The sequence below is a fragment of the Rhinolophus sinicus genome, chromosome 16, assembly GCF_057876585.1.
Source record: "Rhinolophus sinicus isolate RSI-liver-muscle chromosome 16, RSI-T2T, whole genome shotgun sequence".
Taxonomy (NCBI): Eukaryota; Metazoa; Chordata; class Mammalia; order Chiroptera; family Rhinolophidae; genus Rhinolophus; species Rhinolophus sinicus.
Window position 1 is genome coordinate 116,898,866 of NC_142516.1, and position 24,715 is coordinate 116,923,580.

General features: G+C 36.5%; 1 protein-coding gene across 50 annotated transcripts in view; it reads right to left on the reverse strand.

The window, feature by feature from the left end:
* Window positions 1–24,715, reverse strand: part of SORBS2 (sorbin and SH3 domain containing 2) — a 313,531-nt gene that overhangs the window by 42,150 nt on the left and 246,666 nt on the right. For 28 of the 50 annotated variants that reach the window (XM_074329790.2, XM_019736081.3, XM_074329816.2 and 25 more), the window contains 8 exons: window positions 24,334–24,494; window positions 19,541–19,607; window positions 18,789–18,833; window positions 16,367–16,556; window positions 14,030–14,144; window positions 6,359–6,517; window positions 5,387–5,470; window positions 3,585–3,641 (listed from right to left, as the gene is read on the reverse strand). In XM_074329790.2, the coding sequence (XP_074185891.2) occupies window positions 3,585–3,641; window positions 5,387–5,470; window positions 6,359–6,517; window positions 14,030–14,144; window positions 16,367–16,556; window positions 18,789–18,833; window positions 19,541–19,607; window positions 24,334–24,494 (878 nt within the window). Of the gene's footprint in view, window positions 1–3,584; window positions 3,642–5,386; window positions 5,471–6,358; window positions 6,518–14,029; window positions 14,145–16,366; window positions 16,557–18,788; window positions 18,834–19,540; window positions 19,608–23,558; window positions 23,676–24,333; window positions 24,495–24,715 lie in introns of those variants that run through there. The other 22 variants (XM_074329823.2, XM_074329822.2, XM_074329808.2 and 19 more) reach the window with 6 other exon arrangements.

Consider the following 24,715-nt stretch of genomic DNA (forward strand, 5'->3'; position numbering starts at 1 on the left):
ATGCAAGAGAGGATCAGTATTGAACTCTAGAATGTTTGAGGTGACATTGCAAGATGAAAGTAGTTGTGGTATGATGTCTAGAATGTATTGGAAAATGTATGCTAATGTGATGATTGAGTACCCATCACAAATAAACTGGTCCGATGAAAAACTGAAATTCTAGTTTGAAAATGTTCTATATAAAAGTTTAAAAATGTCTGCCAGAAAGGCAAATTTGACGAATTTTATCTTAAGTTCCTATGACACAGAAACATTTTACCAGAGTGATAAAAACCTACTTAGTGGAAATTAAATCACACTTTAAGAACTATTTCTATAACTTAAGTTTCTATTTGTAAATTAACACCAATTAACTAATTAAAATATTAGAATACAATTTTGAGATTCTTTATGCAGATCAGTCTGACAAGCCCCTTTATGCATAACTCTAAAATTGCTTCTATTAACTAATATTTTCATTTAATTCCATCTTACTGAATGAGAATGGAATCTTGCCCAGTAACAAAAACATTCTCTGCAAGAAGATATTTCTTCCATTTTAGACAGAAAAGCATATTCTAATATTTTCAGTTTCTAAAATATGTTTAGGTTCTTAAGTGCTCAAGAAATATAAAATTAGAAAAAAAAAAGCTTGGCCCACTTATCTGATAAGTTTACATGATTATTTTAACTTGCTGAACTCTGAATTGGACACTGGAAAGGCGGAAAAATAAATACTACATAAGAAGGAAGGCAAGCAAGTAAATAAATAAAACCAGATAACTATATTCTGATTTAGAAATATTAATTCTACATGTTTGCAGAAAAGCAACACCGAAGAGCCTTAGAATGTTGCCATCTGTGTGGATCACTGCTTTGATGGGACACACAACCACAAACTACAGTTGGTTAACACAAAGTGTCAATTTCAGAGCACTCTTAGAACACCCCTAGCGTGATCAGAAATTTTGAATTGCCATCCTTGGATAAGCCTATTAAAATGTAACATAAATTAAAAATAGTGTGGGAAGTGAAGGTTCTACAATGACAAATTGTTTTCGACTCAGACTAAGAACTACAATAATTCTTCCAGTGTTGGTTTCCGCAGCCCAAAATAAACTGAAACTGATTTTGTGATTTTAGGTATACTCAAAGGAAAAGATTCAGTATTAAATTATAAAGAAACAGTAAAAAGTCTAGAAAGATAACTAAGAGAAAAGCTTTTATAATTGTATGAATGGAACTCATCCTGAAATGGAAATTGTCTCCAGAAAAGAGGTAACCTATCTTACCTATTATGATCTACCGAGTATTCATTACACACCAAACGAAGGTCATTTTAATAAAGTATAGATTCTGAATCATTCTTTCTGTTAAGTGAGCATATGATTAACTTTGCTTACAAGTCCTTAATTGTTCTTCATTAATACCAGTTTCTCAGTTGTATTTATGGATTAGAAAATACGTTGTTCTTGGCATAGAATACGCACTTGATAAATATTAGGGTAAGGTAATGTCTAATCAATTACAATTTTTACCAGAAATATTTTACATAAGGTTATTAAAGACAGAGTCCAGTACCTTATCAGAATATTTTTACAAACAATGATGTGAAATTAAAAAATTAATATGCTATGAGAATCATACAACACCCCCTCTAAATCCCAGAGATAATGGAAAATCAGTTAAACCATCAACAAAGTGCTTTTTTATGTGATTTTTATTGCCACTACTATAACAATATAGAATGCATACAATTAAGTTTCTACTATTTTTAGCTTAAGAATTATTGTGTAATGTTAAATAGTGGAACTTATTTCACAGACATAAGTTGTTAATAAAGAATAGTATTAAGTAAATAATTTGTTTCTAAAAGATTTGAGCTCTAATTATGTCTCTTGGAAATGCTAAGAAATGTGGTATAAAGTAAATAACCCTGAAGTGAAGGTTAAGAGAGCAACATTTATTTTTAATTTGCCACCAACTTACCCTGTGATTTTGGACATTACTTCCTAAAGTTGTTGGGCTCTACTTTTCTCGGCTGAAAAACTATGGCATTGGACATGGTGATCTCTAAATTCTATTCCAGTTCTCAATGAACCAAGTACCTTAAAAAACATCCTAAAAATATTGACCAAAATATCTGAGAGAAATATCCGACCAAATTGAATTCCAAAGCAAAGTCTTGGGTTGTTTTAATGTTGAAATTATACCCTTTCTTCAGATGTGAAGGAAACATAAGAATTCTAAGAATATAATTGTTTGCTGTATTTGATTTTCTTCAGATTACATGCCTGTCTGTAAAAAAGAAACCTTTGGAAATGACTGAATTCAATAACCCAGAATATTCCTGATTAGTCAATTTTACTTTTAATTAATATATAAATATTTTGATCACTTCTCTGTTTAACATACACTCCGATGCATACCTCAGGGGAAATAATTTAGAATAGCAAGTTGAATCTCTAGAAAGTTGGGTATTGCCTCCTGAGACTATGCCTGCAATTTCAGTTTTCACCACCATGTGTCAATAGTACTTCCTGCAGCATAGTTATCCTACTTGTTTTATTTTCTGGTGGCACATATTTAACTGAGTTAAAACTTTTCAATAAAAATAAGATATTAAGTGTCTTTTTTTTTATTCCTTAGGACCACAGAGTAACTACTGTGCAAAAAGCAATTTACTCTGCTCCCATCCTAACTGTTTCTAAGAATTCCCACAGGGAGACTTTTATATAACTGATATTTAGCAAAACTGTCACTTTTGCTTATGTATCCTAATGAGTGCTAAAAATACTTTCCAAAACATTTTATTTTTCTTTGCAAAGAGTGGGATAACAAGCTTTTGATACTGGACTATTTCTGCCTTTTTCAAACTCTCTTTGATTAACTCATATAAAATTTTACATTGCCTGGTGTAAATTTTTTAACCCAGCAGATTGTCAAGAACATTCCTAAGCAGAGGTGGCAAATGCATTTCATCACATATGCCAGTGATAATCTAATATAGTAGCTGCTTGGATTACAGCATTGAGACAGATTAGTAATGTCTGTCAAAGGTGTAGAACTGGGAATTTGTGACATGTGTGCCAATTATTTGTTGGCCATATTCTTTATTTTATCTGACGCTAAAATCCACAAATTATATTTAGAATATAAAAAATTAAAATAAATTTTAGGAATACATTGGGCATAAACTTTCGATTATCTAAGAATTTAAAATGTCATTCTGCACCTCCAAGCATGATGATAAAATGGCTCAGAGAAGCCTTCTGGCAGCATTTTATTCTAATCAAAACAGGTGGTTAATATATGCACTAAGACTATTACTTTTGATTTTTTGATGATCACACTCCTGGATACCAGGACTGCACTAAAGAATTCAACTCAAAGATATAGAATGATTCTTCTTCTGTGTTTCAGAAAGAGCCAGTGCTTTAGGTATAATTAATGTCTAAGGAATGAAACTGAGTACAACACAATGATACAGAGGTAGATTTTTAAAAAATAGCTTAGCCACTATAATGACTTGTAAAACACAGATGTTCAGAATCAATGTAATAGCTCCTAAGAGAGAAATCTGAAAAAGAATAATTTGTTTTTACCTCATTGGAAACACCAGAAGAATGATCTTGAACATAGTCCAGAGCCTTTTTAGGAGGCTGGGTGTAGATGCACCACATAAGCAGAAGTGTAGAGATGGAATGGAGGAGAATCAATGGCAGCAAGGAATGAACATGTGGAAAAGGTGACAACAGTTAGAAATTGAGTGCTGACAGCATCAGATACACATAAAGAGTGACATGAATGGAGCAAAACGGGGGCAGCCTAAGAGGAAGAGTGCTATGTTGGTAAATATTCTCAAGCACTGGGCAAAATTACTAGTGATTTGATTAGTATATTTATACACTCATTTCATCAAATCAAATTAGCACTCCTAGTCTCTAGCCACAGAGGAACGCAAGGTATATTAAAGAAACATTAAAAGAGCAAGTGGATAGCATGCTGGTGAGTTTCCATGTGTGGTTGAAAATGATTATAGAAAAATGTTGGTAATTTAGGCTCAGAACAGAAATTGGTACAGTACCTATAAGCTGTCTAATCATCAACAACAATACATATAAAATAAAGTTAAATAATTTGTTTTCTCTGAAATAAAATACGTTTATTTGACTACTTGAATACAAATTAGAAAAAACTGAGAGAAAGCATTCCTCCTGTTAGGTATAGAAATTCTAGGAAAAATTCTTTGGTTTATATTTATTTACAGTCACTTTTGGTCCAATTCAATAAGATAATGAATCTAACCACGTCTCCTTTGTATTTTAATGGACAAAAGGGAGGGCTATAACTACCCAGGATACAATATGTGGTTTAGCATATGAGCATATAAATCAGTCTATGACATGGCAAAAAGAAAATTGTACTCTCTGATCTCTAATAAAATGCTGTGTGGTGTAGTCAGTATGTTCTTTAAGAGTTTAAAATTCAGAAACACCAGTAAGAGTATAAAAAATATGTAACTGACACTCCTCAAATGCACTGCTGTTAGTAGATAGAGTTCCCCAGTAAAACTCGAGTTCATAAAGGAAACTGTTATTTGAGGCCTGGGTTGACTCTTTATGCCAAACAGACTAAGGCATTCTCATAAGGTCCATCTTTGGTGGGGGTTTGGGGACTAGAGGTATTGTGGTTTTCAGTAGCAAAACTAGAAATCAAGGTCCACAGGGTTTCCTTATTTTTCCCTTTCCTTATATCCCTAAGAGTTAGCGAGATACTTTATTGTGGAAATATTCTGGCAATATGTTATAGTAGGGATTGCCCAGGGGTTTTGTTTGTTTGTTGGTTTGATAGGCCTGGGCTTAGCATCTGACTCTGCCACTTACTATTAATTAACCTCTCTGGTCTCTGATTTCTTCTTATTGGAGAGGCACTGTGTGAACTCACTGAGAAAATGAGTACAGAACCCAGCACTCTCCAGGTGCTTGGTGATTCTTCAGCAATTAGGAGCTATAATAATAATAACTATTATTATAAATGTTACAGTGCTCTTCTGATTGAAGTAGACCAAAATGAGTTGTAAACAAACAGAAATTTTCTATAAATCTGTAATAATGTCTGACTATTCTAGGACAGAAACTATCTCAACATTTTGAATTTGCTTAGATAGAGAGTAATCCTAATGCATAATTTGGTAGTAAAGAAAAACTATATATAGGAAGTGTCGAAGCACGTTTAAACATTTGGTACAGAAGTGACTGTGGGCTGAGCTGTACCAAAATTGTGTATAGAGTACACATTGAGCTTTGTTCTCTCAATGACACCTATCTCTTCTGATAATGATATGTTTTATAAATCAAACAACATTCTCCGAATTTTCTTATATTAATATTCTAGCCTCACTTACCGGGCGTCCAAATTCCAGTTCTGAAAAGAATTTATACCAGGGCTCATTTTCTAAATCTATGTCATCTGGATGTATGCGATCAGTCTGGAGCAGATGTGAAGGAAAAGGGAAGGAAAAGGCACACTGAGCTAAGTGAGGGAAACGCTGTGTAGTATGAAAAACAACACGCGCGCATTCACACGCAAACATGCATCCACTCTCATCCAACAAATCTCAGCCAGAGAGAACAAAGGAAGTAAAGTAACATGAGTAAAATTAGGATATGAAGGTGAGCTTTGATGGCAAAACTTAGGCCCCTGCCGTGTTTCCCCGAAAATAAGACCTAGTCAGACAATCAGTTCTAATGTGTCTTTTGGAGCAAAAATTAATATAAGACCCGGTCTTACATTATATTATATTATATAAGATCAGGTCTTATACTGATTTTTGCTCCAAAAGACACATTAGAACTGATTGTCTGGCTAGGCCTTATTTTCGGGAAAACACGGTAGTTACTTCCTCTGTCTACCATTTCTGCTTTTCATCTTAGCTTGATGCATAAACCATGAAAAACTGTCTGTGACCGTGAGAATGAGCACTGACAGCACAGAGTATTAAAACAGGCTCAACTTCTGTCACCAAGTAGCTCTTCTCGGTGAGTCACTCCATCGCCCATGCCCTCACTGGTCCAGCATGTAAGTCTGCAGTCTGCAGACAGTTTGCTCTGGTGCACCCATATGGAGAGCCCGGGGGAGCAGGAGGAGAAAGGTGGGAAGAGATACAAGGTGAGAGGAGGAGTGAAAGGTGCTAGGAGGCTATTAGGGTTCAACTGGCATGAAGAACCTGGGATCTAAGTGAGAAAGAAAAAGGGCAGCAAGGTGGGGGGAGTTGGTGAGTAGCCAGCCTCTGCTTGTTTCTTAGCCTCTGAAGGACAAAGGCTACACCTGAACTTCCCAACAGGCATCGGATAAGTGAAAGAAGGAAGGAGCTCACCCAGATGGGAGAGAGAGCCGGGGTGCTTGGGCTTGGTGTGGGGATGCCACTCCTGGGTGGAGGGGAGGGGGTACCAGTGACTTCTCCATATGGTGAAATAGAAATAGGCTTCCGGCCAGGTTCCCTTGGAACAGGTGTCAGAGTTGTTGGGAGAGGGGGCTGTAAGAAAAAGGGGTAAAGGAAAAACTGATTCATTAGATAGAGGTTCTTGAGGGAACCCAGGACACCAGCTAGCAGTGCTTTGTGCCCTGCCTTAGGCAAGGCAGGAGGAAACATTTCGGAAAAGTTAAATATCCCTTGGGGACCCAGATAATTTAGGGATGGTCTGGACCACTGAAAAGATGTGAGGAGAAGGCGCCACTCAGAAAGTGAAGAAAGATCTCATCTCATAAGATGCCCCAAATGTCACCTTCTACCTGTCTACCTTGAGCTAGAGAAATAGATTTGGGTGGGGTTAGCTTTTTTGAGGTATTGTGAGTGGCTAAGGGTTGAAGAGAGGGTGAGGGAGAAAATCCCACCCTATTTTGGTTGACACTCTAATTTAGAGGAAAAGCCAATTTTTATAATTCACTTGTTCCCCTCCAGTGGTTTCTGAATATTGTAGTTAAGATAGGACAACTAGGAGTGTTATTATAAACAATTTGAGAAAATACATACCATTACTTTAGTAATAGAAAAAACAAACACGGAGCATTCACTTTGCCCAGCGATATCCTGAGTGCTTTCAAATAATACATGCCCAACCAGATTGATTCGGGCTGTTGATTTTCTATTAAAAATGAATGCTTAAAGTACGACATATGGGTTATTACTTTCCAGTAAGTATTATATGACCCTAATTAAACATGGTGCAATTAAACATTGGACAGTAGTATTTCAGTCAGGAACAAAAGCCCTCCATTTTCCTAAAAGCCTTTCCCCCTGGCCAGGAGAGGACATAAGCTTTTGTACTATTGGGTACCTCGAGATAGTTCATATTCAGACAAAAGCCATTATTTGGACATTAGCTTGTCCAAGTGTTTAAATGACTTTTTACATTTCCAATAACTTTGTTAATAAACATACAGCCTGTATTTAATAATCAATTATATCCAAAGTAGTTTTAGAGGTGCTTTTTATTTCAATATTTTATAATATGACATAATAATGATAGAAAAGTTGAGACGTCATAACAAAATAGTGAAAGAATCTAAGTTATCCGACACATGTGGTGATCATGATAAACTGTGTAGTAACCCTGGAAAATGTTTATGATGGGACAATAAATGATAAAAGCAGAATATGACTGCATGCTTGTGTAATAGTTCCAATGGTATCACAAATACTGTGTCGGGACGAGCTCAGTAAGAAAACATTTACAAAAGACCATGATGGTATTCTGGTATTGAGATAATTTTTTCTTTTCTTTCTTTTAAAGTGTTATTTTGCTTTACACTGTTCGAGTGTTATGGAGAACATACTATAATTAATATGGGAAAGTTGCAGGAATCTTGAGCTATTTTCTCTCATTTATGCCAATATTATATTTGGTTTACATTTCAGAAGTAACAGAAAGAAAATATTCAGGTAATTTTACCATTTTGTTTTTAGTTTAAAAACTTGATTCAATTTACATTTGATTCAAGAGTGCAAAAATGCTAATTGAGATTATGGTATTACTAAACTCTTGTTTTTCTCCAATTATCACTTAAATGATATCTGTAGCATGTAACAATCATGGAATAGTTCAGCTGGCACTGATTTTTAGGGTACTTGATATTAGAATTTTTCAGTTAAATTTTGTTCTGCCTATAGAGACCTATCACTTCTTCCACAGGAAAACGAATCTTTGGCTTTTAAAAATCTTATTGTTTTTAATGTTATGTACTTAAAAATATTATTAATTATTGATTTTATGATCTTTGCTTTCAAACACGTTATTTTGTTTTGTTAAAGGGAGACAGAAATTTGTTTAAGAAACATTTTGAACAGCAGAGGGCAGCAAATTTACTAAGCAAATAAGTACCAGGTCGATGCAAAAGTAATTGCGGTTTTTGCAATTATTTTGAACGTTTTAAAGTGCAATTACTTTTGCACCAACCTAATATATTTGCCAGTGGTTACAACTTCACTTTGACTTTCACCTCAAGAAAACAAGTAACAGATACAGTAAATCCTGATTTATAGAAATATATTTCTATTACAGAATATGGAAAAGGGAGCAGAATATCTATCATCCTGCACCATACCTTAGCAATTTTCCATGCATTATGATTTTGTACGTTAAAATAGAATAAAAGTTCAATTTATAGTCACAATGGGCAGCTATCTAGAATCCATGCCCGTTGAAAATAGCAGAGAAAACACCAAAACAATGACAATGGGTAATTATCTACAACATTGGAACATAATGAAAGGTACACGCTTGTGCAGAGACTTTATGGTAAAGGAACTGTTAAGTGGCAGAACTAGAATTTCCTCTTTGCTATGGCTGACCTGTCAAATCCCTTTAGTCATGCAACAAATAAGTGTATTATACAGCAACCTAGATCCACTGCTAAGGTACACAGAGGCCTTACAACAATCAGTGATGACACATACAGATGGTCAGCTAACAGACATAAACACGGGTAACTTGATAGTTCCTTTGAGTTGTATGACACAAATGTTAACACTCAGGAACCCATTTAGGAAGTATGATTATGCTTTCCTCTATTTGTTCCCAAAAGACAGCAAAAGAGCAGAGATGCTGTTGCACATCTTTTAATCTTTTTTAGTCTCCTCATTTTGAAAAACTCAGCAAACCTGTGCTGAAAACTAGTGCGTCTTCAGTGTAGGAGAAAGTGCTTAAGAAAATCTAAAACTACAAATCACACGAGTTTTCTTTAAACGTAACCAATGGGTAACAATTTTTAAAGTTTTTATGTTTTCTACAGTTTTAGGACATCTAGTTGCTTTTCAGGTTATAAAAAGTCTACTGTTCTCCGTGTTCTCATCACAGGCATATAATTTCTGTATGTTGTTCCAAACAAAAAGAAGTGTCAATATGATCTGATTCTTTAAAAATGTTTGCTCATTAACTGGTAAGCTTCAACGGCATTGGCTCCCATGTTTTATATTTGTTGAGGTTCCACAATAAATGCTATGCACATTATTAGTTGGGGGTAATTCTTTATGGTTCAAACCGTCATATGAAACTCTCAAAATTTTTATAGCCTAAACTTTGAGTGACAGTCTTCATTAATAAAGAAGCTTAAGTTCACTGAGCGTTTAAATTGAATTTCAATTCTGCCCTGTGTTTTCAATGATTGTTTCTTTCTGCTTTTATCATTATGTGCTGCATTAGTTATAATAGAGAAAGGTACCATCTTCATTTCATTTTCTATTGATTCAAGTATAGAGAGGTCCTAAATAAATATTTTATTTAAATTTATTTTCTTTTAATGTGGCTTACCTACAAACATATTCAATCCATATGGGATATAAAGTTTCAAGAACTTGTATGATTGTTTCATGGAATAAATTGTGGTTCAAGTCAGTTAAAGAGAAATTCGTGGTGATCGCAAATTACTTTTCTAGATCAAACACTAAGCCAATTTAATCAAAATTTGCAAACTTATAGTCAAATGAATATCTATGCACTTTTAAAAATTGCATTCACTTTTACTTTCATGTTAAAGAACATAAACACATATTCCACTGATTTGTAAGGAGAAAGTAGATGCTTTTGGACAGAGTCTGGGGAAGGATTTTTATTCAGTTAGTGAACCACAGTTACTAATAGCAGTGTGTCGAATCCCTCGTGTGTACTTTGATGGAGACCCACTGTACTTTTTGGCACTAGAAATGTATAGACTTTGTAGATTAGCAACAGAACAGGAATTCAGTCTTACCGATTCTACCCACTCACTTCAAGGGTCAAACCTATATTCATTCATTCGCTTATTCATTCAATGAGTATTCACTGAACACCTACCATGTGCCAGGCATTGTGCTAGGTGCTGGGGATACAACTGGTGCACTAGACATGGTCCCTGCCTTCAAGGAGCTTAAAGTCTAGTGAGGGACACAAGTAAACAGGCCATTACAATTCAGTGTGGTGAGGGGGAAATGCAGCGTGCTGCGGGAGAGCGGACAGCAGGGGGAGCTCTACTCTTGTTGAGGAATCCGAGATGGTGCCGAGGGAAGTGAGATGAGGCTTTTCCAGGTGAAGGGAGAGGTGGTGAACAGAGCTTTCCTGGCGGAGGGAACAGCCCGTGCAAAGCTCTAATAAGGAAGGAATGGAAAGCTCTCTGTACAACTGGAACATAGTGAGTGAGGCAGGAAAGGTTGGCAGGAGCCAAAGCACAAGGTTTTTCGTAAAGTATATGAAGGAATTTTAATTTTGCTCTAAGGATGCTTGAGAGCCAGAAGTAAATTTTGAGCAAGAGATTTTATAAAGATTTCATAAAGACTGGAGAATTAGGACAGTGATCAGATAGGTGGCTGTCATTGTAATACAGGCCATGGACAACTGTGGAGCAGAGGAGAGGAGAGGCAGTGGCAGTTCTCCTGGGGGGAGGACTTTGAGATCAGTGGGGAGGAGGGGAATCCAAGATGGCATTTGGGAAAACTGGTCAGAGGATGGAGTCATCTAAGAATTGAAAAGAGCGACAGAAAACGACCTAGGTATTGTGTATAATTTACAAAACTGAAACATGGAGAGAGCAAAGGAATGCTCACAAACCATCTTGGAGTAAAATGATGCGAGAGTGCATTTAGACCACCCTGAAGTCCTTAGGTGTTGCCCATTTGCTCCTACATCACTCTCATTTAGCAAACCTGCCATTTGTCCTCTATAGCTTGTGTTTTCAAGACACTCCAGAATCTTATGTAAACTGTGTCAATGTACAGCCAGTCTCTGCAACATGACTGTGCACTTAACCCTGAATTCATTCCGATTGCCTCTCCAAAAAAAAAACCAAAACAAAACAGAAAAAACCCACCAGAGGGCAAACACCACCACCACCAACAAAAAGGTAATTGCCTAGTCCTATAATAAAAAGCCAACTGCCTAGTTCTATAATAAAAAGCCTGGCCAAAATGATACAGAGGACTAGCTCAAATCATTTTGTATAAGACTGGCCCTCAGCAAAATTGTTTAGAAGGGATAAAAGTGTTTGGTTCTTGCCATTTCTTCATACGATACCCATTCTCATTTCCTTCTGAGTATGTAGGTTCCCCCACTGCTCTTTTCCTGTACTCATCCATACCCGAATCTCCAGCAATACCCATACTCCAGATTTTTCTATTCTTAGAACTAGTTAAGCATACTGGTCTTACTCATCTGTCTTAACTACTCAGGGCCCAGGTTCCTGGTTAATTAAATCAAGTACACTAATTTATTACAAATTAGCAAATAAATAATTTATACTGCAAAATAAATAATCAAATAAACTAAGGTGAAAACGACTACTAGCTACATGTGCTTCCTACTCAGCTAATCCTGGTGATGCCGCCGCATAGTGGGATTAAGTGCACTTGGCGTGAGTCTCCTCGTCTCCAGGCTTAGCTCCAACACCCACCAGCTATGTGACCCTGGGCAAAGTTACTGAATGTGTGCATCAGTCTCTTCATCTGCAAAATGGGAATTCCATATATCTACTTCATAGGGTTCTTGGGATCATTCCATGAGATGAGGCATAAATTACTAGTTACAGGGCCTGGCACATAGTAAATGCTCAATAAAGATTTACAACTACTGTTATTGCTATTATTATTATTATTATTATTATTATTATTGCTGTTTTTAAACTAGGAGCCTTCAAAACTTTAACCCGAAGACATGAATAATGTGGGAATTTCAGTCACAATGACAGGGCCCGTGAACGAGCTCTTGAGAGGGCAAAAGGAATCTTCAGGTGTGCCACCACTTCAACAATATAGGCGGTGGTCTGCGTCACACAAATGCAGCTCTAGCTCTGCACATCCATTAAATGATGGACTCGAAGTTCCTCGAGGTAGAAACTGTGTCTCGTTCACTATTGTGCCCCTAGCACCTAGTACAATGTCTGGCACATAGTGGGTGCACAGTACATTTTGCTGAGTGAGTAAATAATAGAAATATTCTGATAGGAAAGCTTCTAAAAATCAATCCTGTTTCCTGGCACCACAGCTACCAAAGCATTCCAATACAATTCCCACAGTCATCATCCTAAGAGCATCATACATTGTTAGAATGATCATTGAAGTTTTTATTTACATTTAAATCTGAGACTCATTATTTTGCAAAACTATTTTGCTATTTTCAATTTTATGCAATAGTGATGTCATGGTTCACTCAATTTTCATCCTAGAAATTACAGAGTATCATGATATTCGATCATAGAACCTGGTAAAAGGGTTATACGTTTGCAATGGAACCTGCAAATCAGTGATGTTCCTTTTTTCTTTCAGTTTTTCCGTTAAAGTTCTGTTACTCTAAAAGATATGAGTTATTTGAAGGAAGGTAAAGAAGGCTTAGATAAATACCATGTATGAATTATGTGATTATAAGGTTTCTGAACATGTTTCTCAAGAACATAACCATAAATATAGGGTTTCCAAAACTAAATCAAGGACAATCATACTGGGTGTGGTGAGGCAAGGGTTTCCAATCAAATTCCAGGTCTGACCTTGCATTATATATGATAATGTGGTTTCTTGGATACTTAAAGAATTTAACAAAGAAAACTCTTTCCTGTTCACTGACACCTAAAATTATTTTAAGACATGTCCGAGAGTAAATTGCAAATGACCTCAGTTGTTTCTCTAGAAGCAGATTTGTATAAAGATGCAGAGGAATTATAGTTTTAAAGAGATCCTGAGGGCACTGATCAAGGAGGGAAAGCAAAGGACTCAGAAAGCAGGACTGGGGACATAAAAACAAGGAAGGCCAAGGAAGAACCCCTTTGTTAAACTGCACTTTGGGGAAGCAAATGGTTATTTTCCAGTTTATATATCTTTTTGTTTTCATATAATTAAAGTAAATAATTGGAAAAAATACTACAAAGTTAAACATAATCTTGATCCATTAGATTGACAGTCAGGAAGCTTGAGGCTTGGTAACCTGAGAGAGATTTAATAAGAATCAATTAAAACAGCTTGTTATTTTTCAAAAAAGCATTTGGAAAATTTCCCCTTTAAACCAAAGAAATATTAAGAAACCTGTATACAAGGCAACGAATGGAACTGCCTGGGTCCAGTTGTAATGAATGATTTTTCTCACTAGCAATGAAGATTAGCAATTAAGTGTTACATTTATGAGAGTTTTTTTTTTTTTTTAAATTAAACAGCACTATGATTAGGCACAGCTATATCATGTAAGTCCTAGATTTGGTCAGTAGGGATAATATATAAAGGGTGCCAAAAAAAAGTATACACATTTTAAGGAAGGAAAAAACTGTATTAAAATTGTAATACTCAATAGACACCGATAACAAAAGATGAATACAAGTCAGGTGTATACATTTTTTTGGCACCCCAGTATTAAAGAGTGCATCTTCAATTCTGAGACGAGATGCACAAATCATGATACAAAATACACATGATTTCTAAATAATGCCAAATTATTACCTTTGGGACAAAAATTGCTAAATGATATGAAATTCAGCTTCATTTGGGAACCCAGGAAGCCTAGAAAACTGGCATCCTGTTTTAATGACAAGTGCTTACTGGTCTTTCATGCTGCAGAATCGAAGACTTCCCAGGTTCATATTCAAAAATACTCCTGGGCTCAGAACGAAATTTTCTTGTGTCCACTTTTCGGTCTGGAGGATCCCAGTCATGCCTAGAAATAATAAACAAATTGCACATGAAAATACTTCTCTATGCTTAAAACAGTTGTAGATAACCACTCACTGTTTTCAAAGTTAATTTTGGTATAGATTTTTTTGAAAAGTCTTTCAGGATATAAAGTTAATCTGCTCAAAATGCCACATTTATATTTTGTTTTACATAAATGATTTAAAGAAAGCCATTTCTTTTATATTCTGTTTTCCTCTATTTTTTATTTAGTTTTTATTTTTATACAATGATTACCCTCCTGCAGGCTCAAAAACTCACACAAGGGGTTTGCACATATACGGCCAGTGATCTGCTAGTAAACCCTTGGGTCATACACAATGGCGGCTGTGTATGTTTGTGTTTCGAATAAGTGGTGGTTATGCTCCATTAAGTTATATGAGTTTATCCCACCACGCTGTGACCAGGCATCCTTGATTTAAAGTGACAGGAGTAACGCACACGCCATGTTTGTTCTTGTTTATCTTGTAAATGGCATCACAGTTTGTGAAAAGTACAAAAGTATCACTTGGGTTATCATCCATAGGAGCAAGCTGTGGGGATGAGAGAGCCTCCTTTAGTGTTAACCTTGATAAACCAGAGTCAGGTATCTGTTCCGTCACATAGGAGACCTTGGAATCAGCTTTTTCCTCTGAACTACTATCCTTCGAGAGGCAGTCAAAGACGGGCTTGGAAAATAAAGCTTTTTAGGTAGCTGGGGCTAAAGAAGGCTTCCCAGGGGAAGATACCTTTTGAGGACAAAGGATTTTCTGACTATAGATGGGGGCAATTCTCACCCATGGAATGGGATGGAATTCCAACTTCATGGCATGTTGAAATATAAGTGCTCTAAGAGACAGGAGAATTAGAGGCAAGTGCTGGCTTTCTAGTAAATTGATGAGTAATATTTAGCATGGGTGTTTTGAGCATGACATAAGACAATGTATATGGAAGCCATCTAGAAATGTTTAAGACATTAGCATATTTCTTGATGAGATTTACTTTTACTAAACACCTAGGGTAAATAACACATTTAAATCTGAGAAAGTTTTGGTTCTGTTTTTTTATGGCAGAGATACCAGATACTAGACAATTAATCCTCAAATTTAAATGATTTAAAGAAAGCCACTTCTAAACATATAATTCATCATGAAATTGGTATAAAATGAGACTCTCCTCACACATGCTGTGTCTCTTTTCATAGTATCTTATACCCTATGTAATCGTCAGTTACTCTTAATGGCACAATGAGGTGTTGAATATAATATTTTTGAGATAGGTATGATAGATGGATGCTTAATAACCAGTATTAATACTGAGTAATTCTTATGTCCTTATTTATTAATTGCCAATGTAGCATGCGCTACAACTTTAGTCAGAGCTAAGTTTGAATCCTGGCTTGGACATACTAACTGTATGAGCTGAGCAAGTTACTTTAATTTTCTAAATCACAGTTTCTTTCCCTCTAAAATGGCTTTTAAATAAAACATATCTCATTGGGCTATTCTCAGAATTAAATGATACAATACAGGAAAAGTGCTTTGACTAATGCTTGGCTTATAGCAAACTCTCAGTAGAGGTGACATAAATAGGATTATTAGTCATAATACTAATTTTTAAATGGTACAATAAAAGTGTGTTTATACGTTTTTATTTTTATGAGAATAGTTTCTATAAAAATATTTCAGTGGGAAAATGGAAATTAGTGTCATATCAAAAAGCTGGTGGAAATGAGTCACAGTTAGACACTTATTAACTAATGTCTTATTTATGATTTATGAATAACCTTCCTGCTGTCAAAAGGATTTTTGTGTATCAGAGGAAATTTTAAATTATTCATAGACCTAACATTTCAAATCTGAGGAAACTGAAAAGTAACTGCATAGTCTCTGACCGGCTATGCCAAAGGGAGTACATGTCAATTATTTCTATTTTCTTGTCTTTTTATATGCATTTATTGATCAAAAAGTAGAGACTGTTCCCAGGTTACGTCAGGTCTAACTTAGGTTACTGTAATATTATGAACCCAGCTTGTGAAAGGGTTTACTACAATCTCAGTAGAGGTCAGTGTGGTACATGTATTGACTAAGATTGCACATATAAGACTAATATGACTATTCATCTACTATCTCGATAAGGGAAGCACCAGTTCTTCTATTGAATGCCAAGTGGCCTTATTTTTTATACTAAGCTAAATATAGGCCATTGGGTGGTGGGGGCATGCCTTACTTTTCTGTTGAAGACCGATCTCTTGGTCGAAGTGGTGGGACTGGAGGAGGAACATGTGGGGGAGGGGCAGGGGAGGAGGCGTCCTTGAAGACATCGGTGCCATTGTCCGAGTGGCTTTTGGAGAGGGGTCTGTAGGTCTGGGTCTTTGCAGCAGGATGTGACTGAGTGCTGTAGGGTGAGTTGTACAAGCCTATTGTGAAACATAACAGAACAAAACAGGAGCAAATAAGATTTTTAAAGTGCATTAAATTATCTGTACTCCATAAAATAGACAATGATTTTTACCAAAATTATAATTGATAAGCATAATCATAATGCATGCATTGGCCAGTATGATTTTTTTCAACTTATTAATATTAATTTATTAGTCTTTATTAATATATTAATTTGTTATTTCTGTATTATATACACAAGCATTGATTATAAATCTTGTCAATCTTCGTCAATTATTTTGGAATTATTCAGACTGGTACTAGGAATAACTTACAGGTACTTGGAAAATTTTCTCCTGCGTAAGATAAACTAATGACATAGTTAAGATTTCAGAGGAAGATTAAAAATCCGTATTAGAACTGTTTCTAAATATCTTCTATTACTTTAAAAGCTCAAATTTACATATAATAATTGACATGTTAATTGCAATCAGACAAAATATTGAGCAAGTTATATATGTGCTGTGCAAGGCTCATGGAAACAGAAACTCTTAGTAAGCTTATAGTGCATCTTGGAGATGAGACACAAATAGAAGTATGATTGAAAATAATTGGTAACATGATAAAGGCCAAAAGCAGAAAATATGTATTAGTAATTAAAGGATTTTTAGAAATGGTGGATTGACCAAAGAAGATATTATGTGAACCCTGAAGGATTGGTTTGGGTGGATAGGGGGAAGCAGGTAGCAGAGATGGCATTAAAAAAAAGAGCGAGGCAGAAAGAACAAGACAGAATAGTGGAATGTGGGGTTAGTAGAAAGGAAAGAGACTAGTTGTAGTCACTTTGTGTACTGATTAAATGTAAAACTCTCTCTGAAGAGCTCTGCAAGGCTATGTGTACCTACTGTTCAATTTACTAATTACTAATGGATACAAAACTTGAATATTAAAAATAATTACAAAATTTCTGAATTTCCTGCAACCGCAGGCTTTTGAGTGAAGTCTGTTTTCACTCATTGGCTTCTCCTGAAGTTCCATGCAAACCGCCATGACAAATAGAGACTGTTTTGCCTCCATTCTATAGTCAGACTTCAGCTTTAGAGCTTCTTAAAAAGATAACAGGCCCCAAATGGAGTTGCTTATAAGCTCCTCATCACCAAACCAAGACTTACTTAATTATTAGGCCTCTTCCAGAAATTGAACCTTAAACCAGTCAATCAGGAATCACTAGTTAGGTCACCTGCCTGATAGACACCAAGCCATCCCCTAAAGGAAAGTGACCTCGCCATAACCAATCTGCTTTTTCACCTAGTGTAACTTCCGCTTTTTTGCCTAGTGTGACTAACTTCCTTGTTTTTGCTCCCTTTTGCCTATAAAGTCTTTCATTGTGTAGAGGCCTGTGTACTGGCCTGCCGGTGTCAGGGAGGGGAGAACCTCATGCAGTTCTGAGGTCAGGCTGGCAAGGGGACCTCAACCAAGGATGCAGCTGCTTAAGGAGTAGGGGGTGGGGAGTGAGATTGATCCTCAGAGCCTGCTCTAAAGAAAAGAAAATCAAACACCGTGCAATAGTCCAGAACCTGAGGCCGGGCAGGGACATGAGGCCTTGTGTGGGATGCCCTGATGTGACATCTAGGAGAAAGCGATGATGAGAAAGATTTTTTAGGGGTTTCCTCACTCCATCCAGCCTGCAGCCACTTCACAAGATATGAACGCACTCAAATACAAGTAGAAATGCCTGGAATTGAAGTCAGTCCATTAGGACCACTGGCAACTCTGAGTCAGAAAAGTGGCCCGGCAAAGTGGGATTTTAAAAACTTCTTCAATGAATGGTTGCATTTTATAGCAAAAGCATGGATAAGGTCACAAAATACTTTTCTTGACTTGTTTTTGTGAAGTGTATCTGAAAGATCTTACGCAATGGTAATCACTCTCTCCACTGATAAAAGGAGATCTTTATCTTATTTTGTACCCCTGTTACAGTATGTTCTTTCAGGCTGGCCTTCACACTTTGGTTCAAACATTCCTGAAGCTGAGAATAAACTAACAGTGGGAATGAATGAGATAAAACAGTATTAGTTCTCATTTCCATGAGAAAAGATCAATCCTTTTGTTATGCATGCTCTGAGAAAAGAAAAAAAAAAAAGCATCCTCCAGATTGTATAAACTGAAGACATGCGCTCAAACAGAGTGGTAAAAAAAGTGATTGTGAAGTTCTTTCAAGCAATGCAGGGCATAAAATATTCATTGCAAGCAAAGGAAACCCATCCTACCTGCATTATATGTATAAGGAGTATTATACATGTCTGTGTCATCATCTAGAAAACGAAACATAAATATTATGGCAATACACATTTGGTCACCATATCATAATTAGACAGCAGAACTTCAGAGAAACAACAGAAATTTGTTAGAAAACCAATGTATTTTGCCTAGTTCATAATACCAATTTTTTTTTCAAATATTGTTTTTTTGCTGGGCCTCTGCAGTTTGAACTCTTATCTGTAACATATTTGCTCTGCTGCCCTCCTCGCGACATACAAAGTCAGTCCTTGACCTCATTTCCTCAGGCAGCCTTCTCTTCTGGATCATGAATTTCCTTCTGTAAGTGCTTTAAGTATCTCTTGTCAAGTCAATGAGACCAACCAATGCTCCCTCTCTGGATTAGGAGGAGACATATGTAGACAGAGGAATAATGAATCTGTCTAAGCAGACAACGCGCCACACCGGTTTAGACTGTGGATCAGGAAGGACGAAGGGAAGAGACCAGAGCACCTGGCACCCCTTCAAGGTCACCTTATAAGAGGCTTTGTGGCAGATCTGTGTGGGGCAGGAGAACAGGTATCTGTGATTTGAAGGCTGATGTAAGGAAGGATGTTGAAATGAGTGAGGGCCATGACGTTTGCTAGGGTCTTGACATTTTGCATGAACCAGAACTACATTTTGCATGAACCAGAAAGGAGAGTATACATATACATCCTTCAACCCACAAGGACCTGATCAGAACACAGAACAACATACATACCCGGCTTGTGCACCATGTGAATTTGCTTAAACATTGTCTTGTACCAGTCCTTCGGTCTGTCAACTGTCTGTAAAAGAAAATGTCCAGTAGTTACAAAACTGCTTCCAAATAAACATTGTTCCTCAATGTTTTTCTTTCTACATTTTATCTTTTTTAATAGCAAATTTTTGTTCTGTGATACAAAAAAAGCTATTTCATGATGACAGTACCAGTAATTTATCCAGTTATGCATGCAGTTTGTAAATATATTACCCCTGTGGCATTTAGGCTGAATTGAAACATTATATGTTATGGTTTTATTATTCCCAAATCATAGCTGTGCCCAGCACTGGACAGTTAATATTTGCACAAACATACTTATACAAAATTGACTGAATAAAAGTTATAGTGTTGTAATAGTTTGCCTCACTCCTTTTGGTGATAATTATCATTATCTTTAAAACGTTTTAGTGAGTGTTCTGTTCAAGACATTAATTTTAGAATTAACTAGGGAATATTTTTGACTAAAATTGTATTCTGATCAATTTAGAGAAACAGTAATTTGATATTTTCTAGTCTAAGTTACTAAAATACTAAACACAATCCAGAGTCTGAGAGCAAATCTAAAAATGTAGATATCATTTCAAAAATTTTTAACATGATAATAAAATGTACGCAACATTTGCCTTTTAAATTGTAAATTCCTTGAGAATAGAAGCTCCTCCGTGTGCAGCCCAGGTTTTTGACATGATAGAAACAGAGGGCTGTTGTGGAAATGTGACATTAATGTCAGATCAACCTATATTCAAGTCTTGGTTCCTTTAATTACTGTTTTCTAGCAATATGAATTGCAGCAAGTTAGGTAACTTTGTAGAGCTCCAGCTTTCCCCTCTGGAAAATGAAACAATTATACCCATATCATAGGACTGTTAAGGGAATTGAATGAGGCGATGTATACAAAAAAACCCCTAGGTATATAAAAAATTCTCAAGAAATAATAACTGTAGGAAATAGCAAATATTTATAGAATTAAATAATGAATGAATCCAGGTTATTGGATGGAACTCTACAATATTGTATACCTGTGAAAGGAGACGTATACCTTTATAATCATAATTAAAGATTTTGCTTGGTAACATCTTTATCTTGCCATTTCCAGAGCTACTAGGGCAAGAAGCGCAACCATTCTGTGTAGAGTAACTGAATATACCAGATTTTCTGAGACAATTCTTTTGATATAAAATATTGTGTTAGGATTGCTACAAAAATATTCTTGTACTTGTTAGAGTGAAGTTTGGGTTCGATTTTATATCCTGATGTTTATCTCAGAAATATGGTCATTGCATTTTTCATGTGGAAATGGAATGTTTTGTGCTATATCTTTATTTATTTTAGTCTCTACGAAAATATGAGTCTGGTAATCACCACAAATATAGATTAACCTTAAGGGCTACTGACGTTGTTGCGAACCACCTCTTCGTTTATTCATGGCTCTTTCTACCATGGAGAAATTGAGGGGATTGTTGACTGATCTTATATTCAAATGGTGGGAGCTGCTGGGAGAGGGTGCAGTGGAGAAGCAGGATTCTAGCTATTATTTGCTGGCTTAAACAAAATAGCTGAACAAGTATCTTCAAGGGACATTTATTTTCATGAGAGATCAATTTTTCTTCATTAAGCTTTATTTCCTTTACAGTATTCAGCATCAGAAAATAAGGCATAACCTTGTGCAAAACTGTTTTCCAACCAAACCTGGACACAACCAGTGGCAACAAGGATGGCTAATAAGTAAGTTATATCACTGTATATGGGAATGTATCTTGACAAACAGCATTTTTTTTCTTCCCTTGCTAGAGGGCACATATCAGGCAGGATCACAGTTCTGCCATCTGCTAGCTTTATATGGTGAGCACAGGGATGCCAGAAATGCCCAGTCAGTTGGCAATGGGGAATAGGAGACTGGTAAAAGGGAATACTAAAACCCTGTCTGTGTCCCTTTCTAAAAGAAGTCCTCTAAGCATTTAAAATTCCTTTTATAAATGCCATCATGGAAGTTGTTATGGCTAATACTAAAATTAAGTCAATATAAGTCTACCCAAATTTGAGGACATTTACTTCTGTGTGTTCTCCGAACTTGTTTTACCCGGACAGTAACTACTAGTAATTCATTATGCAGTTGTTTTCTACAACCTCTGCTGAATATACCTGAATTTTTGCATTCTGACAGTTTACAGAACGTCAGAGCTCAACACTGATTTAACATGCAAAGATTTCCAGAAAAAGAAAAGGCCTTATTTTCTACACATCAGTATATAGTTATTCTATTCTTTTTTTTTTTTTTTTTTTTTGCTCCTTGGCAGTTTTGAAATGCTCAAATGGCATTGTATTTGAACTAGGAGAAAAGAGTCTTGTATTTTACTTAACTAGCTGCCTGTAATTAGACGATCTCACGGGATCTGAACCCTAGCGGTTTTTGTTGTTGTAGCTAATAAGACTGGCAGTAAAAGGCTAATACAGATGTCCCAGGTCACATGAGAGAAGGCAGTCTGGGGAACTGCTTCCTTTCGTTCAAATAAGTCAAAGGTCCATTTGTTGACTCTTGGTTTTCTAGAGTTACTGGGTTACTTTACAAAATTGTTTCCTCAGTATATGCTGGTTGTCTAAAATGAGACTACAACATGATACATTGAGACAGCACTGCTTTTGGTGTATACACTCAGCAGAGAGTCCATGTGAAGCAATTTGAGTCTGATAATCATTACTTTCTATGCGGATGAGAAAGAAAAACAACCTTGGAGATTCTTGGCCTGCAGTAGCTCAGAGATGGCCTGACTCGACATTTATAAACACAGCTATACTTGGGATGAGCTTGGCAAGGCTGGGAAATAGGAAATGTGAATAAGAGTCTTCTCAGACCTATACCTTCTTTGTAGAGTTTTAAAAGCCTAAATAGGAGCACAACTGTATATAAAAATTATGGTTCCTTATAAGGAACTGCTGGGTTGCTTATATTTCATTTTCTATTTTGCAGAAAGGAAACTAGTGTTTAGTATATGTGTTTGCTTATGCATATCTAAATATGCTTTTGATTTGGCAGTAGATAAACAATATAAACATCTTAATATTACTTGATTTTGACTATTTACATCTCAGTTTTTTTCTATTTAAAAACTAATGAGCAAGGCCTTGCTATTTAAGAGAATTATGTTTTATGGATTATAAAAAGGTCCAGCTTTGCATGTTCATTTTTATATATCATTTGTTGACTTAAAAACACACTTAAAAACATACCAGAGGTCTCAGATAAATTCTTTTTAGACAGAATCTATAACTACATAGAATTAAGGATCTCCTAATTTGTGTACATACCATGCTTCAAAGGTCAATGAAGCAAAACCCATGACACTATACCTGTCTGACACTGTATTCTACATTATTTTAAAAAATTCAAATTGAACCATTTGAGTCAGAAATCTTAAAAGGGAAACAAATGACAAAACACTGTCACCAGAAACATGTACTCAACATAAGATTAAGAATGTTAGTCATGACCCCTGAACTTTTTCTATCACTTAAATATGACAATCATCAGTTCCAACATAGATTTTTCAGGCCTTTGTAATTAGTCACATTCAACGTTCTCAGAATCTAACGAGTATAAAACCCAGAGCAATAGCTATACAAAATTACTTTGTAGCTTCCATTTCTAATACTGACATTTGGAATAATCAATTGTTAATTCTTTTCTCTGTATATAGAACACCAAATCCCCATATAATAAATGCAAATTCAAAGAGAGAAGAAACCCCCCACACGTTGTCTTTAGTTCTCGTTGGGTGTTTCCGATCGTGCCACTGCTTTTTGCTGATCTCTTTCTCATTCCTTTCCTCTATCCACTACTGTCGTTGGTCCCCCAGGTTTGCATTCCAGGATGGTAGCTCTTGGCAACATCCCAGCCAGGTATGTGGATGTTGCGGGCAAGTGTTCGCAGCCTGAGCTCCATTCTCGCACCCCCCCCCACACACACACTCACTTTCACCTGCAAACGTGCTGCTGCTGCTCTCATCTTGGTTCCCAAGTCCTCCTTCTTGCGGCTAGCACAAACCTTCTCTTCAAGTGGACTGGGTCAGCAAGCAGCTGCCTGCCCAAGCTCTCAATAGCCGCCTCTGCTACTGCTGAGCTTTGCCAGAAGGGGCTGCCCTGACACACTGAGCAATGTTTTGGCAGAGTTTAAAGACTAAAAAAAAACAATCCAAACACTCTCACTTATCGTCTGGAGAGCTCTCAGCAGGCACAGCTGAAGAGGGACCCTAAAATGTGTATTTTTCTTCAGTTTTTGCTTCTCATGACATTAACTCTCTTCACTCCAATCATCTCACCTCCCAACTCCCAAGTCACAGCTCCGCATCTCCTGGTGTTAACACACATCCATTTCAAGAAACAAATCACTGGTTCATTTGCAATGCACGTGGGAATTCAATGCAGCCACAGAACGCACATTTTCTCCTTCCTTCTCTTTCCTGTCTAGTGCCCTAACACTCTTTGGTTAAAGGTAAAACAAAACATACTTTTATCACTTAACAAAATCACAGTTTTCATGATTTCTAATTAAAATGGAAAAATAGATGCTGTGATTGTCTCCAAGTGACCGTGCTCCACTGTCACACAGCATAATATTCACGAGAACTCAGATGGCACCGAGGGCAATGCTCATTATGTAAGACCACAGGAATGCACAAAGCCACGGGCAAACCATTCTTTGGAGAGTGTGTGCACCGCCCCGGAGCTGTGATGTGCACACTGGCATCTCCTACCGTTCTAATGGCCGTGGGGATTCCGGATTCGTCCACAGGCCCGATCCCTGGGTAATGTGGGGCTTTGATGACTGTCACTCTCTTCTCTTCCTCTGAGGATCTGTACAGCGGTATAGAGCCATCCAGGGATTGTGCGTGCTGGGGATAAGCCTCTGTGGAATCTGTGGAGAAAATGTGGTAAAATAGAATGTATTGGATGCACAAGGAATTAGAAATTAGTGGTGCCTCTTGTGTGTTTACGCCAACTGTGACATAGTGTGTATTTCCATTGCCACCTCTTTTAACTCATTTACCTTACATTTGAGCCACTCGTTGTCAACATGGAGATGTATATTGAATAAACTTTTAACAAGAAGACCCTCACCATTTTATGAAAGAGGGT